This window comes from Alternaria viburni (assembly GCF_023758015.1).
Source record: "Alternaria viburni strain BMP 2772 chromosome Unknown scaffold_23, whole genome shotgun sequence".
Lineage (NCBI taxonomy): Eukaryota > Fungi > Ascomycota > Dothideomycetes > Pleosporales > Pleosporaceae > Alternaria > Alternaria viburni.
The window spans coordinates 401,584-415,383 of NW_026055792.1; the positions used below are offsets into that span (position 1 = coordinate 401,584).

A 13,800-nucleotide genomic window follows, 5' to 3' on the forward strand; every position below is an offset into this window, starting at 1 on the left:
TACCCTATGGCAATGCTATGGAAGCTCAATTCAACACGGCTTGGAGGACGATGATCCTCAGAAAGTAGTCATCTACGACACATGCTCTTTCAAAATATTATAAATACGTGTTTGCAGTACCCAGGCGTATCAGGCCCTGCGACAGCGCCAGAGGTAGTGATGATCTCTAGCCTGTCCACGCTGCACTAATACCTAAAAACGTGTACAAGACCATGTCCCGTAGATCATGTCTGTGCAACCTTACTCGACTATATTAAATGTCCTTGATCTTTGTATGGCCATTTCTCGCGCGATGTGAGCCTTCGACACTCCCCCACACGTCATGGTAGACGGCAATACCACTTGCTGACTCATGTCCTCACATTCCCGATCCATGGTCGCCATGCGCAAACCGCATTCTCGGGTTCCCCACACACCGGAAGGTAGAGCGACGGCTCCGCATGGTTTTTTGGGTTGAACATTTCTGGACGCAAAAGTCCTCAACAGAACTTTTTCTTTCTCTGCATACTCCATCGCTGGCATGCTCGCACCTTCCTTTCGCATGCGCAGTAGACCCCTCCTCCAGCACCAACTATCACAAACCTGGAGACTGGCACAACGAAAGTCGCCCGTAATCGTCTTCCCGCAATGTTCGAGATGGTCTTCTCAGCAAGCGTCCAAAGCGCAAACGGGCGCTGGCACGACTACACCGGTTCCCGATAACGCTGCGCCGCCCAGGTCCAAGTTGCCTTTCTACTTCGAGGCTGGATATGCGCTCTTCGCAAAGAGGCCTTCGCGGCCGTTTCCTCCGCCTTTCCTGTCGCTGCCTTCGACGAGTTTCTCTGAGCCCCTGAGCACGCACAACAAGAGTCGTGATCGCCGACCGACTGTCAACGGGCAGATGATAAGAGGTGTCACAAATGGGGACGATGCGGTGCTAGTCAGTGAGAGCTTCATTGCAGCGAACGACGGCGTGGGCGCATGGGCAACAAGAGAAAAGGGTCATGCTGCGTAAGTCGCGTGCCGTTTGGTCTTCAGACGTACAAGTACTAACCATACTCTGCAGTCTATGGTCCCGCCTAATCGCACATTTCTGGTCCCTCGAAATCGAGAGCGCATCCTACTCCTCCACCTCACCTCCAAACCCCGTCACATACCTCCAGACCGCATACGAACTCACAAAGCAAGCGACCTCCTCGCCCAACGAATGGCACGGTACGACCACCGCCTGCGGAGCACTCCTCGGTGCAGATAACGAGCAACCCGACCACCCTCTACTCTACGTAACGCAACTAGGCGATTCTCAGATCCTCGTCATACGGCCGAGTAGCAAGGAGGTCATATACAAAACGCAAGAGCAGTGGCACTGGTTCGATTGCCCACGGCAGTTAGGGACTAATAGTCCAGACACTCCGGACAACAACGCAGCCATGGATTGCGTCGAAATTCAGGAAGAAGATGTCGTCCTGGCAATGTCGGATGGCGTAGTAGATAACCTGTGGGAACATGAAATCGTAGAGAACATCTGCGAAAGCATGGAGAAGTGGAACGGTGACAAGGAGAAAGATACAGAAGATCAGACTTATGCTGATGGTATGCAATTCGTAGCGCAGCAGCTGGTCAATGCTGCGAGAGAGATTGCTCAAGACCCGTTTGCCGAGAGTCCGTATATGGAGAAGGCGATTGATGAGGGCCTGTCTATTGAAGGAGGTACGTACAGCTAGCTACATGCGCGAGGTTCTCTGCTGACATTATTCTAGGAAAGCTTGACGACATTAGTGTCGTAGCTGCACAGTGTAAACGGCGCAAAGGATGAAGTCACGAAACGCGGTTTTGATGACTGAACTTCTGCAAAAGACTACAGGTCTCACCACGCGCCGATGACCCCGGAAGGCACTAAGGTTCCGCTCTGGCCACGGGAGGCCACATGGCAAGGCCATGGAAAAGTACCGGATCACAGGTCACACCTTGTACCTCCGCGAACGGCCTTGCATGCGTGTGTTACTGTGTCATAGCGCCGCAGCGCCACACCGAAGCCCGAGACATATATCGCGCCGAGAAGCGTATACTAGTATCTACGCGAAAGCCGCGAAGAAGTATGCAATACACCGCATTAATGTCAGGGACGTAGTAGAATGAGGATTGGAAATGAATGCTCAAGGTTGCGATATGTAAAACGGTCTAGAGTACAAATGACCATCGGAATATTAATGGGCGTAGTTGCAGTACAGACATTCTCTATCCATCCATATCATCATGTTTTGAGGTCCTCCATGGCGCGTGGGCAAGGATGTGATTCAAGCGTTTAGAGGGAAGCAGCGATTAAACCGATCATAGTCGCCTTTTCCCTTGCTTTTCAAACTTAAATGGCGGGGGCTTGCATCGATCGTATGCTCTCTTCACTGGGCGGCACCGCCAACACCGCTTCGCTTCTGCATAGGAAGAACGCGGTCCCGTTAAGCATGCTTTGCAGAGAGCGTGCTTATAGACAGCCTATGACTTGGGAGTACCCTCACGAGCCGGTGATCCTGTGGGTGAGCGAGTGACACGACGTCTAGCCCTACCGGTTTTGCTGCGAGATCGTGACCTGCTAGAGCTAACGGATCGTTTACGCTTTTTGATGTCGGCGCGAGAACCGTTTGAATCGGCCCCAGACGAAGTAGAACGTCTGCGCCGCCGCGGTCGTGCAGGGCTTATAGACATAGAGCTCGATGGGGAGCGACGCCGGCGGCGGGGAGGAGTTCGTGATCGCGAACGTGATCGCAGCCTGGGTGCTGGTGAGCTCGACTTGTTTCTGACTGGTGGGGAACTAGATCGCGAAATGGGCCTAGGTGGCCTCCTGCTGTCCCGGCTTCGAGACCGGTCTCTCCTTCGTCTTGCAGGTGGAGACTTGCTACGGGAAGGAGACCGACGACGCGCACGACGAGGAGGAGATCTTGAGCGGTCAGCTGACGGGGAACGCCGCGGTCGACGTCGTGGTGGTGGAGATCGAGAGGGTTCTGACGATGGTGAGCGACGTATACGACGAGCTGGTGGAGATGCAGAACGACTGCCCGAGGGTGAGCGACGACGCTCGCGAGACCTGTCGCGACGGCCTCCACGCCCGCGACCACGACCTCCTCCAGGTATGTAGACATCGCGCTCGCGATTCGGTGGGGAGGGTCTTCGTCTCCTGTCACATGTCAGCAGTCTTGATCTTCAGTGTAAATGCGAAGGACATACGGTGGTGATCTTGAGTCGCGATCGCGACGCGGCAGTCCTCTGTCAAAGTCCCTTCCACGTCCTCTACGATCACTACCACGGTATCGTCCTCCTCCTCCGCCACGGCCACGTTCAGGGCCACGCTCGGGTCGTTCCGGACGCTCGCTCTGACGGAACGAGTCAATCATAGCGTTCTGCGCTTGTTCTTCGGCACGACGAGCATCGGCAGCGGCTTTGGAAAGCTACGAGTTGTCAGCGATGGTAAATGAGCAAGCCTCCGACCTAACTTACCTGCTCCTGTTGCAATTCGGCTTTCTTGGCTTCGAGCAATTCTCGGGGCACACCCATGGGACTATCCTGCGCACTCAGCATGAGATCCCATAGTTCTTTGCAGAAAGGTGCGGTCTCCTTGTTGAGGAAGCCCGTGAGCTGAATCTGGATTTCCTTGATTTTGGGCTGCGTCCGTCAGCAAACATTCCGTTGTGTCAACTGGAGGGTTACTGACAAATTGATTCTGCTCAATGAGATTGTAGCACGTCTCGACCACAATGTCGTCTTCGTCACCGAGGATAGTGGTGATCCTGTTAGCAATCCACTTCTTCATCAGGTCGATGTTGACTTTCTCGATGTCGACCTTCTTGTCAAACTCGGGAGGGAACTTTGTCGCCTTGAGGCGCTTCTGATCGATGCTGAGCGCCATTTTGAGGACTTGAGATAGTGTGCAGTTGCAAGAGTAATGGGGTGACGCGTGTGCGGGAAGACGAGTTCGCGACAGTGAAAGCTGGAGCTCGGGCGGGCCCATCTGCGGGCTTGGCGGCAACCTCCGGGAATTACGTCGTTCATGCAGGTACGACCGACGCTAACGCTGTCGTCACCCGTCCCAACCCTCACGCTTTCCCTGCCACATCTTGAACTCAGACACTAGAGACCGCGATCCGCGGCAAACACTGCATTGCTGCGAGCGTACCACCTCATAAAAAAGAAAATCCGAACAGGTCTAGAGCCTACATTGACGTTAGGTTACCTACTTTGCATGTTTTTATCTTGATGTAGGCTCCACAGTGTTTAGAGTTTTCCTTGAATAAGGTGGTACGCTCGAGATACAAGGCCTTGCTATCATAGCCATGAGTCTACTGTACTCACCTTCGAACAACATCAAAGATTGAAGATGCGATGCGTGCTGCATGTCTTGAGGTAGAGCGCGGACCGCATATCTATATAAGCTACCGCCGGCAGACAGTCGCACACTAGGAACGTAGTAAGCACGTTTTATAATAACACAACCTCATGTCTCACGGCGGCATCTTCAAGGAAGACTCGCTGATACTGCCGCAGCGGCTGGCCTAGATGGAGACGCAGTCTCATCCAGCACAGCTCATAGAACTGCTTGTTAACGAATGGCAGCTCAGCGGCAGTGGCTACCTCCCTCATCAGTCGCACAGCCACCGCGGAAACGATGACGAAGCGCATCGCCTTAAAGGGATCTGCTCCGGCATCGACTCCATTCATCCATCAGGAATAGAAACACAAGCTAAGGCTTTAAGAAGTAGGCGGCTCCGCTGTGCTCAGGCGGGTCTTTGGGTGGCTCCCACTCTCTCTGTTGTAGATGACAAATCGCCTGAATCTCCAGCCTCCTCTACTATCTCGTCGAAGTCGGCAGGGTAAGAGCTCCGGAAATAGTAGAACTCGCCAATCTCGACCCGCTCGATATCCGTGTCGAAAGCGATCATGCAGTGGCCGCGATCGCTAAACTCAGCAGTCCAAGTTGGGAAAGGCTGAACGCGTACTTGCTGTATTTACGCATCTCTTCCTGCCGTCACCCGATCAAGATGTTTGGGTCAAGGCTTCTCTTTCTGTTCCAGAGTCAAGCTATCTCGATCAAATAGGATGTGGCCACAACCATCCACTTACCTGGGCCAGCATACCATTTTCTCCCGCGTCCAATCTCACCGCTCGAATTGCTTCTCATAGCTCCTCCTTAGCATCTCTCGTCTATCATTAATTCCATCCGCACTTGTCATGGCGGGCCAAGCTGCGGCTTCGGACGTGCCTCTTGTGGAGCAACCCGAGAAGCATACCAAGCCCAAACGTCCTCACAAGCCTGCGAAGCCCGGACATCATGGCAGGCCCGTACCACCACTGCCTGTCGAACCGCCTCCTAACCCATATCCTGAAGACACCGACACAGCTGCACCTGAGCCAGATGATGAGCCAGAACCACCGGAACTCGATTTCAAACCTCCTCCCAATCCACCAGAGGAGGGCCCTGGTGAAGCTCAGACTGATGGACCTGCTGAAGAGGCACCTGAAGCTACCCCAGAAGAGCCTGCAGCTGAGCCTGCAGCTGAGCCTGAAGCTGAGCCTACCCCGGATCAACCTCCCGCAGATCCTGCACCTGGGCCGGATACAGAACCTGAAGTTGCCCCCGAAGAACCACCAGCAGACCCACCAGCCGAAGAGCCTGAAGCTGCAACCGAACCTCCTGAGCCTGTAGAGGAGCCCCCTGAGGAAAAGCCGTCTGAACCTGCCGCTGAACCAACACCTGAGGGCGCACCGGAAGAGCCAGCAGCACAGCCTCCAGCTGAAGAGCCCGAAGCTGCTCCTGCTCCAGTCCAGCGTTCGGCAGATCCTGCACCTGAACCTGTCCCCGAGGAGCCTACAACAGAGCCACCAGCTGCCGAGCCCAAAGTTGAAACACCCGAGGAGGCTACATCAACAGAACCTGAGCCGGAAGCAGAGCCAACGTTGCAGGTGCCTGCTACAGAGCCCGTTGAGACAGCACCCGTAGAGCCTCCACCACCAGCTGCCGAGCCTGAACCTACGCCCGCGCCTGTCGAGAGTGCAGCCGAACCGGAAGCACCATCTGAACCAGTTCCAGATGCACCAACAGAACCTCCACCCGCACCACCTGTCGCGGAAGAGCCCGAGGCAACACCGGCGGCTGAACCTGAGGTTGCACCGGTGTCTAGGGCAGTAGAGCCAGAAGCACCAGCAGAAGCAGCACCCGAACCGGAGGCAGCACCTGCATACACTGCCGCAGAGACCGAAGACCTGCCTCCTCAACCTCCAGAAGCGCCAGCGCCGGAACCGGCACCGTCTGTAGCAGAAACGGAGGCACCAGCCCCTTCCGTAGCCACTACTGCCACGTGAGTACACCAATTTCTCCTCCGATATCGCTATACTACACTACCCTTACTTTCATACTAACATCCACCAGCAAAACCCGCAAACGCGACAAAGTCAAGCTTCTCGCTGCAATGCGCGCACCGCCCGAGTCCGTCCCTATAATGGTGCTTCTCCGCCAGAAGAAGAAGGCTGGTGAGGACGTCAAGGCCATTGCCGATGCCATGCTCGCGGCTGCGGGATCTTGAAGTGAATTGGAAGATTGGTATTTGGATCGTGGTGGTGAACTTCAAGTCCACCTAAGAATACCCTCTACCTGGCTTTGACTACCTCTCCCTATGTAGATGCTACTCGTACCTCAATGCCATCATTACCCTTGTCTTCGTTTACGTGTAACGCCTCTTCTCTGCTTCATACCGTACATGATAAAGGCCGAAGTGCTCGTAGCATGCTCTTCTTTACCTACTACAACACTTGTAAGAAGGTTACTGTGTTGATACAAATGTAGCCCAGATGGCTACGATTCCCTGGAGCCTTCAATAAGATCTTCCCATCTATCGATGTAGACTGTAGTACAAGAGATGCACCTGGTGTCTCTTGTTCAGATTCTGTCTTGTATACTGCAACTCCGCGCAAGAAGTTACTACTGACATGCAGCGACGTGTATGTAGACACCATAATGTCTCCCTCCGTATTGACGTTCCTCAACACCCAGCGCATAAGCTCGGCCATCGACCATGACCCCAGACACGGCTCGCTCTTAACCTTCGCCGCCAAGTCCCCTCTTCTCGCGCTGGGCTCCTCCCAGCAATTCTCTATGCCTCCACTCATAGTATTGTAATCTCATCCTCAACCCCACCCTCTTCAACCCCCAACAGCCTTCCTAACCAAACTCCTCGCTTCCTCCAGGCCTCTGCCCAACTCTCCCCTCTTATGCGCCTCCTTGACCTCGTAGTGGTATCTCAGCAGGTCTTTTGCGCGCTTCAGCTCTGGGTCTTGCTCCTCGTCCACCGTTGTTGTCGTTGTTGGGTCTGTTATTGGTGTCTTTGCGGCGGTACCGTGAGAAGATGGGGGTGATGTGGAGGTAGAGGTATTCGAGTGCGCGGATACGAGGGCGAGTGCTGCGGCGGGGTCCTACACATGCGAATCTGGATTAGAAAGGGTACAGGTTTGCTGGTGTAGGAAGGGTGACGTACACAGACGCGCAGGGAGACGAGGTCAGATAGTATTTCCGCGAGTTGCATTGTGTTTCCTTGGGTTTGCGCCATATCTGCGATTGCTGACGAGAAACCTGAAACCTGTTTGGTCGTGTTTGGCAACAGCTGTGTAATGCAGCGTGTGCGGGTTCTGATAGTTTGGTTACGATGCGAGCGCAAGTGGCATGCATGGCCTGGAAGCTCTGACGTTCACCCCACATCTCGGTTCCCAACTCCCCGTCGCGGGCAGGGGCCCAGCTTAAAACTCCCCCGTCAATTGCCGGCTCAGTACTTTGCCGAAGACGGTGTGCGACCTTTGCTTTCAATCATTTCTGCCTGATTTAGGTCATTGTCTTGAATACGTTCGTTGGTTATCATTATGGCGAGTATCCAGGCTATCAGGGCAAATTGCCGCAAGGTACGTGATTTCGTGTCATGTTCGCGCTATCAACGGGTTAAGAGAAGAAGAAAGGGTTGGGAAGTCGCGTGAAAGTGAGAGTTGCAGTTGTAGAGTTGCTCACTTGTCATGATGTGTGAAGGCATGTGCTAAAGAGATGGCACACGTGTCATGAAGTTTGGGTTTGGGAGCCTTGAAGAGCGATGTTTGGCAAAGACACTCTTCGTGTGTTCTAACGTATCACAGGTTATGTGCATAGGCAGAAACTATGCAGACCACATCAAGGAGTTGTCGAGTGCTACGCCTAAGCAGCCCTTCTTCTTTCTGAAGCCACCGTCGTCTATCTTGCTGCCGGGCGCTGGCCCCGTCCTACGCCCACGTGGTGTAAACATGCACTATGAAGTTGAGCTTGGACTTATCATGGGAAAGACATTGCGCGATCTGCATCCTGAAGATACTAAGGGTGCTATGGATGCTATCGAAGGTACTTAGAACGCCATACATCCAGCCAAATATAACAGTATATCGAGATCCATCCGACTAACATTCACGACCCAGGCTACATTCTCGCTATCGACATGACAGCCCGTAACGTGCAGGACGAGGCGAAAAGAAAAGGACTCCCATGGTCTATCGCAAAAGGCTTCGACACGTTCATGCCCATCAGCAACTTCATCGCGAAAAACAGAATCCCAGACCCACAGAAAGCACACCTTTGGCTTTCAGTCAACAACGAGATGAAGCAGTCCGACAACACTGAGCTGATGCTTTTCCGGATCCCAAGACAGCTGAGCGACATTAGCAGGGTCATGACACTGGAGAAGGGCGACATCGTACTTACGGGAACCCCCAAGGGTGTAGGCCCAGTGAAGACGGGTGACGTTATGCGTGCAGGGCTGAAGGTCGACGGAAAAGATATCGAAGAGGCAAACCTGGAGGTGCCAGTTGCGGATCGCGAGGGGTTGTACGAGTTCAGCGAGACATAGAGTCAGTTCCCTAATAGAGGGCAATCAATGAGGCTCGTTTGCTTCCGATGGATACCAAAAATCATCGAGTTCCGATACCTCTTGTTTCGTCCTAGGAGGATTTTTTCTAGTGCCAGACCTAACAACTGGCTCAGCTCGGCTGCCCGTATTGCGCGAACTCGGAGGCTTAGGAATGGCTTTCAAACGTGATAGTGGTGGTGCTGCTGCCTTGCGAGGTGACTTCTTAGCTCTGTCTGCTACAGTAGTTTGCATATCATCGCTCTCGCTATGTTCAATTCTTTTCGCTTTTTGTGGACTGCGTAGAATGACAATGAGCGACTTTTCCTTCGGTTCATTCGCAGTACTCCATTGAAATGGTGAGGGTAGTCTGATAGGCGCAGTGGTGGCCTTGGGTACTTTTGACTTGATAGGGCTTCTCGTGACCAACTGAGTAGGCTCAATCGCCGTGTTCTTGCTTTGATTTGCAGGAGCATTGCGCTTTGCGGTCGCAGGAGCTCTACCGGTGGGCCGAATCGCTGTGCTGGATCTGGTCTTGATATCGTCTAATCCTTGATCATGGGCAGTCTTTTGCTTCTTGCGCAATGAAAGAGCTGGCTCGACCAACTGTGTTGGTGGGAGGAGTGATTCGCTACCTGTTACATGCGACTTTCGCTCTTCAGCATCCTGTTCTTGAATCTTCTTGGCTTGAGCGCGAGTCAGCCTTTGGGTCTGAGGCTCCTTCGTAGGCTGCTTTCGCTTTCGTGTAATGGCGTTGCCGGTCAGCTGCGTTGGAGGCGGAGCGACTCTGGCACGTGGGCGAGGCTTTCGCGTAGGAATTGGCACTGGAGCTGGAGCCGAAGGATGAGTCGGGCGGTTGTGATGGACCAGCTGCGTTGCAACGGGAGCAGCGTATACTGGTTGAATAGGCCTTGGAACAGGTGTTCGCACTTGTCTCTGTTCATCTAGCGGATGTGGCAACATGGAGTTGTGGATCGAAGGTCTCTGCATCAGTCTCTGTCTTGCTGACTTCACTGGGTGACCTGGAGGCACAACTGGATTAGACGTATCGACTGGTCCCCTGAAATAGTCGTTAGCGTTGCAAAAGGTCGTTCCGAAAGCCGCTCTTACCTTTCTCTCATCTCTGGACTCTGGGGTACTTGAATTTCTTCACGTGCAAACCCAGGCATGAGTATCAGGTCTTCATCGTCCGTGTCACTTGTTACTTCTGAAGTTCCGGCATTGAATAACTGAGACGGTGTCACGGATCCCAGCATGCCATGCCGAGGCCTGGAAACGGTCTGTGGGCCAGCGGTGTTGGACTTGGACTTGGACTTGGACTTGGACTTGGGATCCTGCCGCGTAGATTTGAGCCGGGTGACTTCTTGCTCTAAACTTTTGATCCGACGCGCGTCTTGATTACGACCAGCTTCGAGAAGATCAAGACGTCGAAGAACACCATTCAGTTCCCTGGGGACCTGTTTGAGCTTGTCCAGATCGTCCACAGCATGAGAAACGACATTATCCAGCTCGATCTGCTTCTGCCTGACGTGCTTGTTCGTGTCGACGAAGATGCCGAGGCGTGTCATCTCGCCTGCTGCCCACTTCTCGAAAGCCTTGTCGTCATCTTCGGCTTCGATCGCTGCAAGTTGTTGCTCCAAGTGACGGACCCTCGACGTAGCAGCTTCGGCAGCCTCTGCAACGTGTTCGGTAGATCTGATGCGGGCTTCGTATTCTTCATGATGCTTCTGAAGTGTTCGCATCTCCGTGAGCAGGTGGGCGTGCTGTTGTTTCATCTCTGGCCCCCATAGCAGCGCCTCCGCCGATGCGAACGGCATACGTGAGTCGACATCTGTCGCCGAACTAGGTCTTCTGGGACCCATTGCGAGGGGATGCGAATCAGTGACGATAATGCGTTAGCTAGTGCGATGCGGTGACGAGGGCAGGTAATGTCGCCGGTGAGGCCAGGTAGAAAACGCTAACCGCTACATGAGAGGTGACGAGAATGACCGGCTGTGTGCGCCGTAAGATGAGAGGCGATATTCGCGACGCGATGGTGGGTCCAGACGAGAGAAGCAGGCACGAGGTTGGGTGTGGCTTCCTCAGTCGAGCAGCTTCACCGAGCTGGCACATCTCCGCCACCCCATCAAGGGATAGACTGGACACCACCTATAGACGTGAATAGAAGCAAACAACCTGGAAATCTGCATCAAGTTAATAGTTTGCTGACTTCCGTTCTGATAACAACGTAGACTGCAGCGCACCTGCAAAGGTTCCTTTTCAACGTGGTGCGCCAACACATTAACCGCAACGCCTTAACGAAGACCAGATCAGAAGACAGTTAATGAAGTAAACTCTTTCTTATTTCATGCTACCTACTGGGTACCCCCCACTTCCACTCAATCAGATCAAGCAGTACGCTTCGGTCCTTTCGGCGCATCTATTACATCATCTCTCTTCATGATGCGAATCTTCGTGTCTTTCTTTGCGCTATCTCCATCCGATTCGGATTCCTTTGGCCGTTCCGCCACACTCTTGTCGTAGCTACTCGGGTCGATACCAAGAATGCCACCTACGTTGTTGCGGTCACCAGGGACAGAGAATTCGCGGAAAGCATAGCGCCATTCGTTTAAGAAGCCGCGAATAGCCTTGCCAACTTTGTCCTTGCCGTTCTTGGAGTGGTGACCTGTTCCTGTAATAGCGTAGACTGGACGCGAAGAAGAGCTGTGCTTTAGAAGGATGCCTTCGAGATACGAAACCGACTCATCTGGATGCAGACCTGTGTAATGTTAGTCTCGGTATGAACACATAATCTGTATCTACGTACCATGAAGATCAACATACAGCTCTCTCGAGCCGTCGCTATCCTTATTGCGATCTTCGTAAAGGATACGAGCAGCTTCACGGTGAGCTTCACGCATCAGGTTGTTCTCACTCTGCCCCCTAAGACTAAGAGCTTTAGCCGCGCGCGAATCGCTGCGATTCCAAGCTTGAGCAGCGCTGTCGTATGTTAGCGGTGGAATGTTGTAGGACGAGGCATGCCTCTTACCTCTGCAAAAACTTGTTGCGCAGACTGCCATGCTTGAAAGCCTCGGCGCGAGCTTTGAGATAGGCCTGATTGCCTTTCTCACCCGTCTCTAGCCATGGAATGTGCTGGGGAGCGGGTATCGCCTGGGCAGCCACACTGTTCTCGCGAGATCCTGTGAAGCTCTTAGTCGGTCTCAATCCCTTGCGAGCTGGAGTGGCAGGAGCCGGAACAGGCGACATGCGAACGACATCTGCAAGATTGTTAGGTCCTGGAGCATCTTTATGATGGCCATGTCCACCTCGCTTGCCGTGGTGACGCTTCCCAGTCTTAGCAGCAGCAGCGGAACCCAGACTAGGGAAAGCGTCGTTATCGTCGACTGCAAGCACCGAAGGTGTGGTGGCACGCGAAGTCTGGCGACTGCCGGTTCTAGACTGCGGGCGACTGCCGCCTCCGGGAGTGAAGTTTGCAAAAGGACTAAGTCCTGGTGGAGGGCGTGTGGGGCCACCACCTGTCAGACCGTAGAGCTGTTCCAAAGAGGTCGCGGCTGATGTTATGGATGGTGTGCCTAGGGGAGAGCCATTGTAGTGGAGTGTGGGGAACTCATAATCGGACATCTGGAAGTTGGGTATTGGTGGAGTTTGGACGTCCGACACAGCCATACGAGCCATGAGCGCAGAGGGGTCATGTGAGAAGAGGCATGTATCGCCAGCTAGGCAGTTGCCATTCAGAAAGTACCTGTGTTGGGTATTAGCCTGGACTACCTAGAGAGCTGTATATATACCTACTTGCACAACGTCTTGCTGGTGTCATGGCTGAATCTGCAGTCTGCTCGGGCGCAATGTCCAGTTGACAAGAAGTACTTGCACACGATGTTGCTCTTCTGTTGGCCCACGGGTGTACTAGGCCTGAATGCTGGGCTCATAGACTTCCCGATGACGTATCCTGGGTGCTCGGAGGGTGTGGTAGGGAGTTGTTGTACGTCCAGTTGCTGTCCCATGAGTGCGAGGAGAGCGGCACTGAGGTCGTAGCCATTGGCCTCCAAAACCTTCTCCAGCTCTTCGTCTGATCGGTCGTCCCTGAGAATCGAGCGCAGCATGTCGTATGGGCCCATGTCCATGGTCTGGGGCTGCACCCATTCGGCCGCGGCACCGTTGAGCGTGCCGTCGCCCAGGAGAGACGACTCAGTGCTCGCGGCGTCATCGTTGACTAGCCAGTCGACGGAGTGGCCATCGAGGTCGCCATACGACTCGGTGTTGGGACTTGCGCATTCGCTGAACTGGTATGCGCTCAGGCTGGGGCTGTGGGGGATATGCGGTGTGGAAAAAGCAAGGCGAGGCGAGGGTCGCGGGGAAGTAAAGGGGGACGCGGTGGACGACTTTGTGCGCGCGAATCCAGGTGGCATGGGGAAGCCCGGCGGAGGGTGTACCATGCGCGGCGAGGCGTTGACAGGAGTAGGGGCGCGATTGGCCTGCCAGGGAGCTGGCGAGGGCCGGCGGATGATGGTATGGCGGCTGGGCGGAGAGCTGGAAGAGCTGCCGGCGTCGCGATAGCGCCAGAGGCAGTCTAGGACAATGTTCTCGAGTGATTTGCCCGTGAGGTTGGTCTCCTTGCGCATCAGCTCCTCGAGCTTGTCCGTCTTGTCCTCCTCGTCCAGGGCCTCGTCCTGCAGCACAGGCAGCGCCTTCTCGTACAAGTCGTCGGCGACCATGGCGTTTACTTCCAAGCAGGCAAAGGATACTGGGCGATGGGTGTTCGGGTGTGGCGCGCAGGACGGGTGAGGTCAGAGGTCAGAGGTCGGGGTCCAGGTCGAGACAGGAGGCCGTCGGGGGTGATTACAAGTACTGCGGTAATGGCAGAGGAGCGACCGGCGCGTCACAGGAGGAATGAAGCTGCAACGAAGGGCAATAACCAGTC

The 13,800-nt window shown here is 54.2% G+C and overlaps 7 protein-coding genes across 7 annotated transcripts; 3 read left to right on the top strand and 4 right to left on the bottom strand.

Annotated features, from left to right (window-relative positions):
* Positions 1-520: 520 nt before the first annotated feature.
* Positions 521-1,795, top strand: J4E79_009139 (uncharacterized protein; the record flags this gene model as incomplete). Its single annotated transcript, XM_049357990.1, has 3 exons — positions 521-990; positions 1,046-1,689; positions 1,740-1,795. 3 exons carry the CDS (start codon positions 521-523, stop codon positions 1,793-1,795), a joined length of 1,170 nt encoding a protein of 389 aa, XP_049207589.1.
* A 1,366-nt stretch (positions 1,796-3,161) lies between these two features.
* J4E79_009140 (uncharacterized protein) lies at positions 3,162-3,880 on the bottom strand (the record flags this gene model as incomplete). The annotated part of the gene is made up of 3 exons (XM_049357991.1): positions 3,162-3,422; positions 3,472-3,636; positions 3,686-3,880. The coding sequence occupies 3 exons, from the start codon at positions 3,878-3,880 to the stop codon at positions 3,162-3,164; spliced, it is 621 nt and encodes a 206-aa protein (XP_049207590.1).
* Positions 3,881-5,199: 1,319 nt separating this feature from the next.
* Positions 5,200-6,551, top strand: J4E79_009141 (uncharacterized protein; the record flags this gene model as incomplete). Its single annotated transcript, XM_049357992.1, has 2 exons — positions 5,200-6,326; positions 6,398-6,551. 2 exons carry the CDS (start codon positions 5,200-5,202, stop codon positions 6,549-6,551), a joined length of 1,281 nt encoding a protein of 426 aa, XP_049207591.1.
* Positions 6,552-7,167: 616 nt separating this feature from the next.
* On the bottom strand, positions 7,168-7,571 carry J4E79_009142 (uncharacterized protein; the record flags this gene model as incomplete). The annotated part of the gene is made up of 2 exons (XM_049357993.1): positions 7,168-7,437; positions 7,500-7,571. 2 exons carry the CDS (start codon positions 7,569-7,571, stop codon positions 7,168-7,170), a joined length of 342 nt encoding a protein of 113 aa, XP_049207592.1.
* A 307-nt stretch (positions 7,572-7,878) lies between these two features.
* J4E79_009143 (uncharacterized protein) lies at positions 7,879-8,882 on the top strand (the record flags this gene model as incomplete). Its single annotated transcript, XM_049357994.1, has 3 exons — positions 7,879-7,917; positions 8,143-8,380; positions 8,455-8,882. 3 exons carry the CDS (start codon positions 7,879-7,881, stop codon positions 8,880-8,882), a joined length of 705 nt encoding a protein of 234 aa, XP_049207593.1.
* A 24-nt stretch (positions 8,883-8,906) lies between these two features.
* Positions 8,907-10,741, bottom strand: J4E79_009144 (uncharacterized protein; the record flags this gene model as incomplete). The annotated part of the gene is made up of 2 exons (XM_049357995.1): positions 8,907-9,789; positions 9,990-10,741. The coding sequence occupies 2 exons, from the start codon at positions 10,739-10,741 to the stop codon at positions 8,907-8,909; spliced, it is 1,635 nt and encodes a 544-aa protein (XP_049207594.1).
* A 525-nt stretch (positions 10,742-11,266) lies between these two features.
* Positions 11,267-13,594, bottom strand: J4E79_009145 (uncharacterized protein; the record flags this gene model as incomplete). The annotated part of the gene is made up of 4 exons (XM_049357996.1): positions 11,267-11,637; positions 11,686-11,858; positions 11,908-12,621; positions 12,672-13,594. 4 exons carry the CDS (start codon positions 13,592-13,594, stop codon positions 11,267-11,269), a joined length of 2,181 nt encoding a protein of 726 aa, XP_049207595.1.
* Positions 13,595-13,800: the final 206 nt, after the last annotated feature.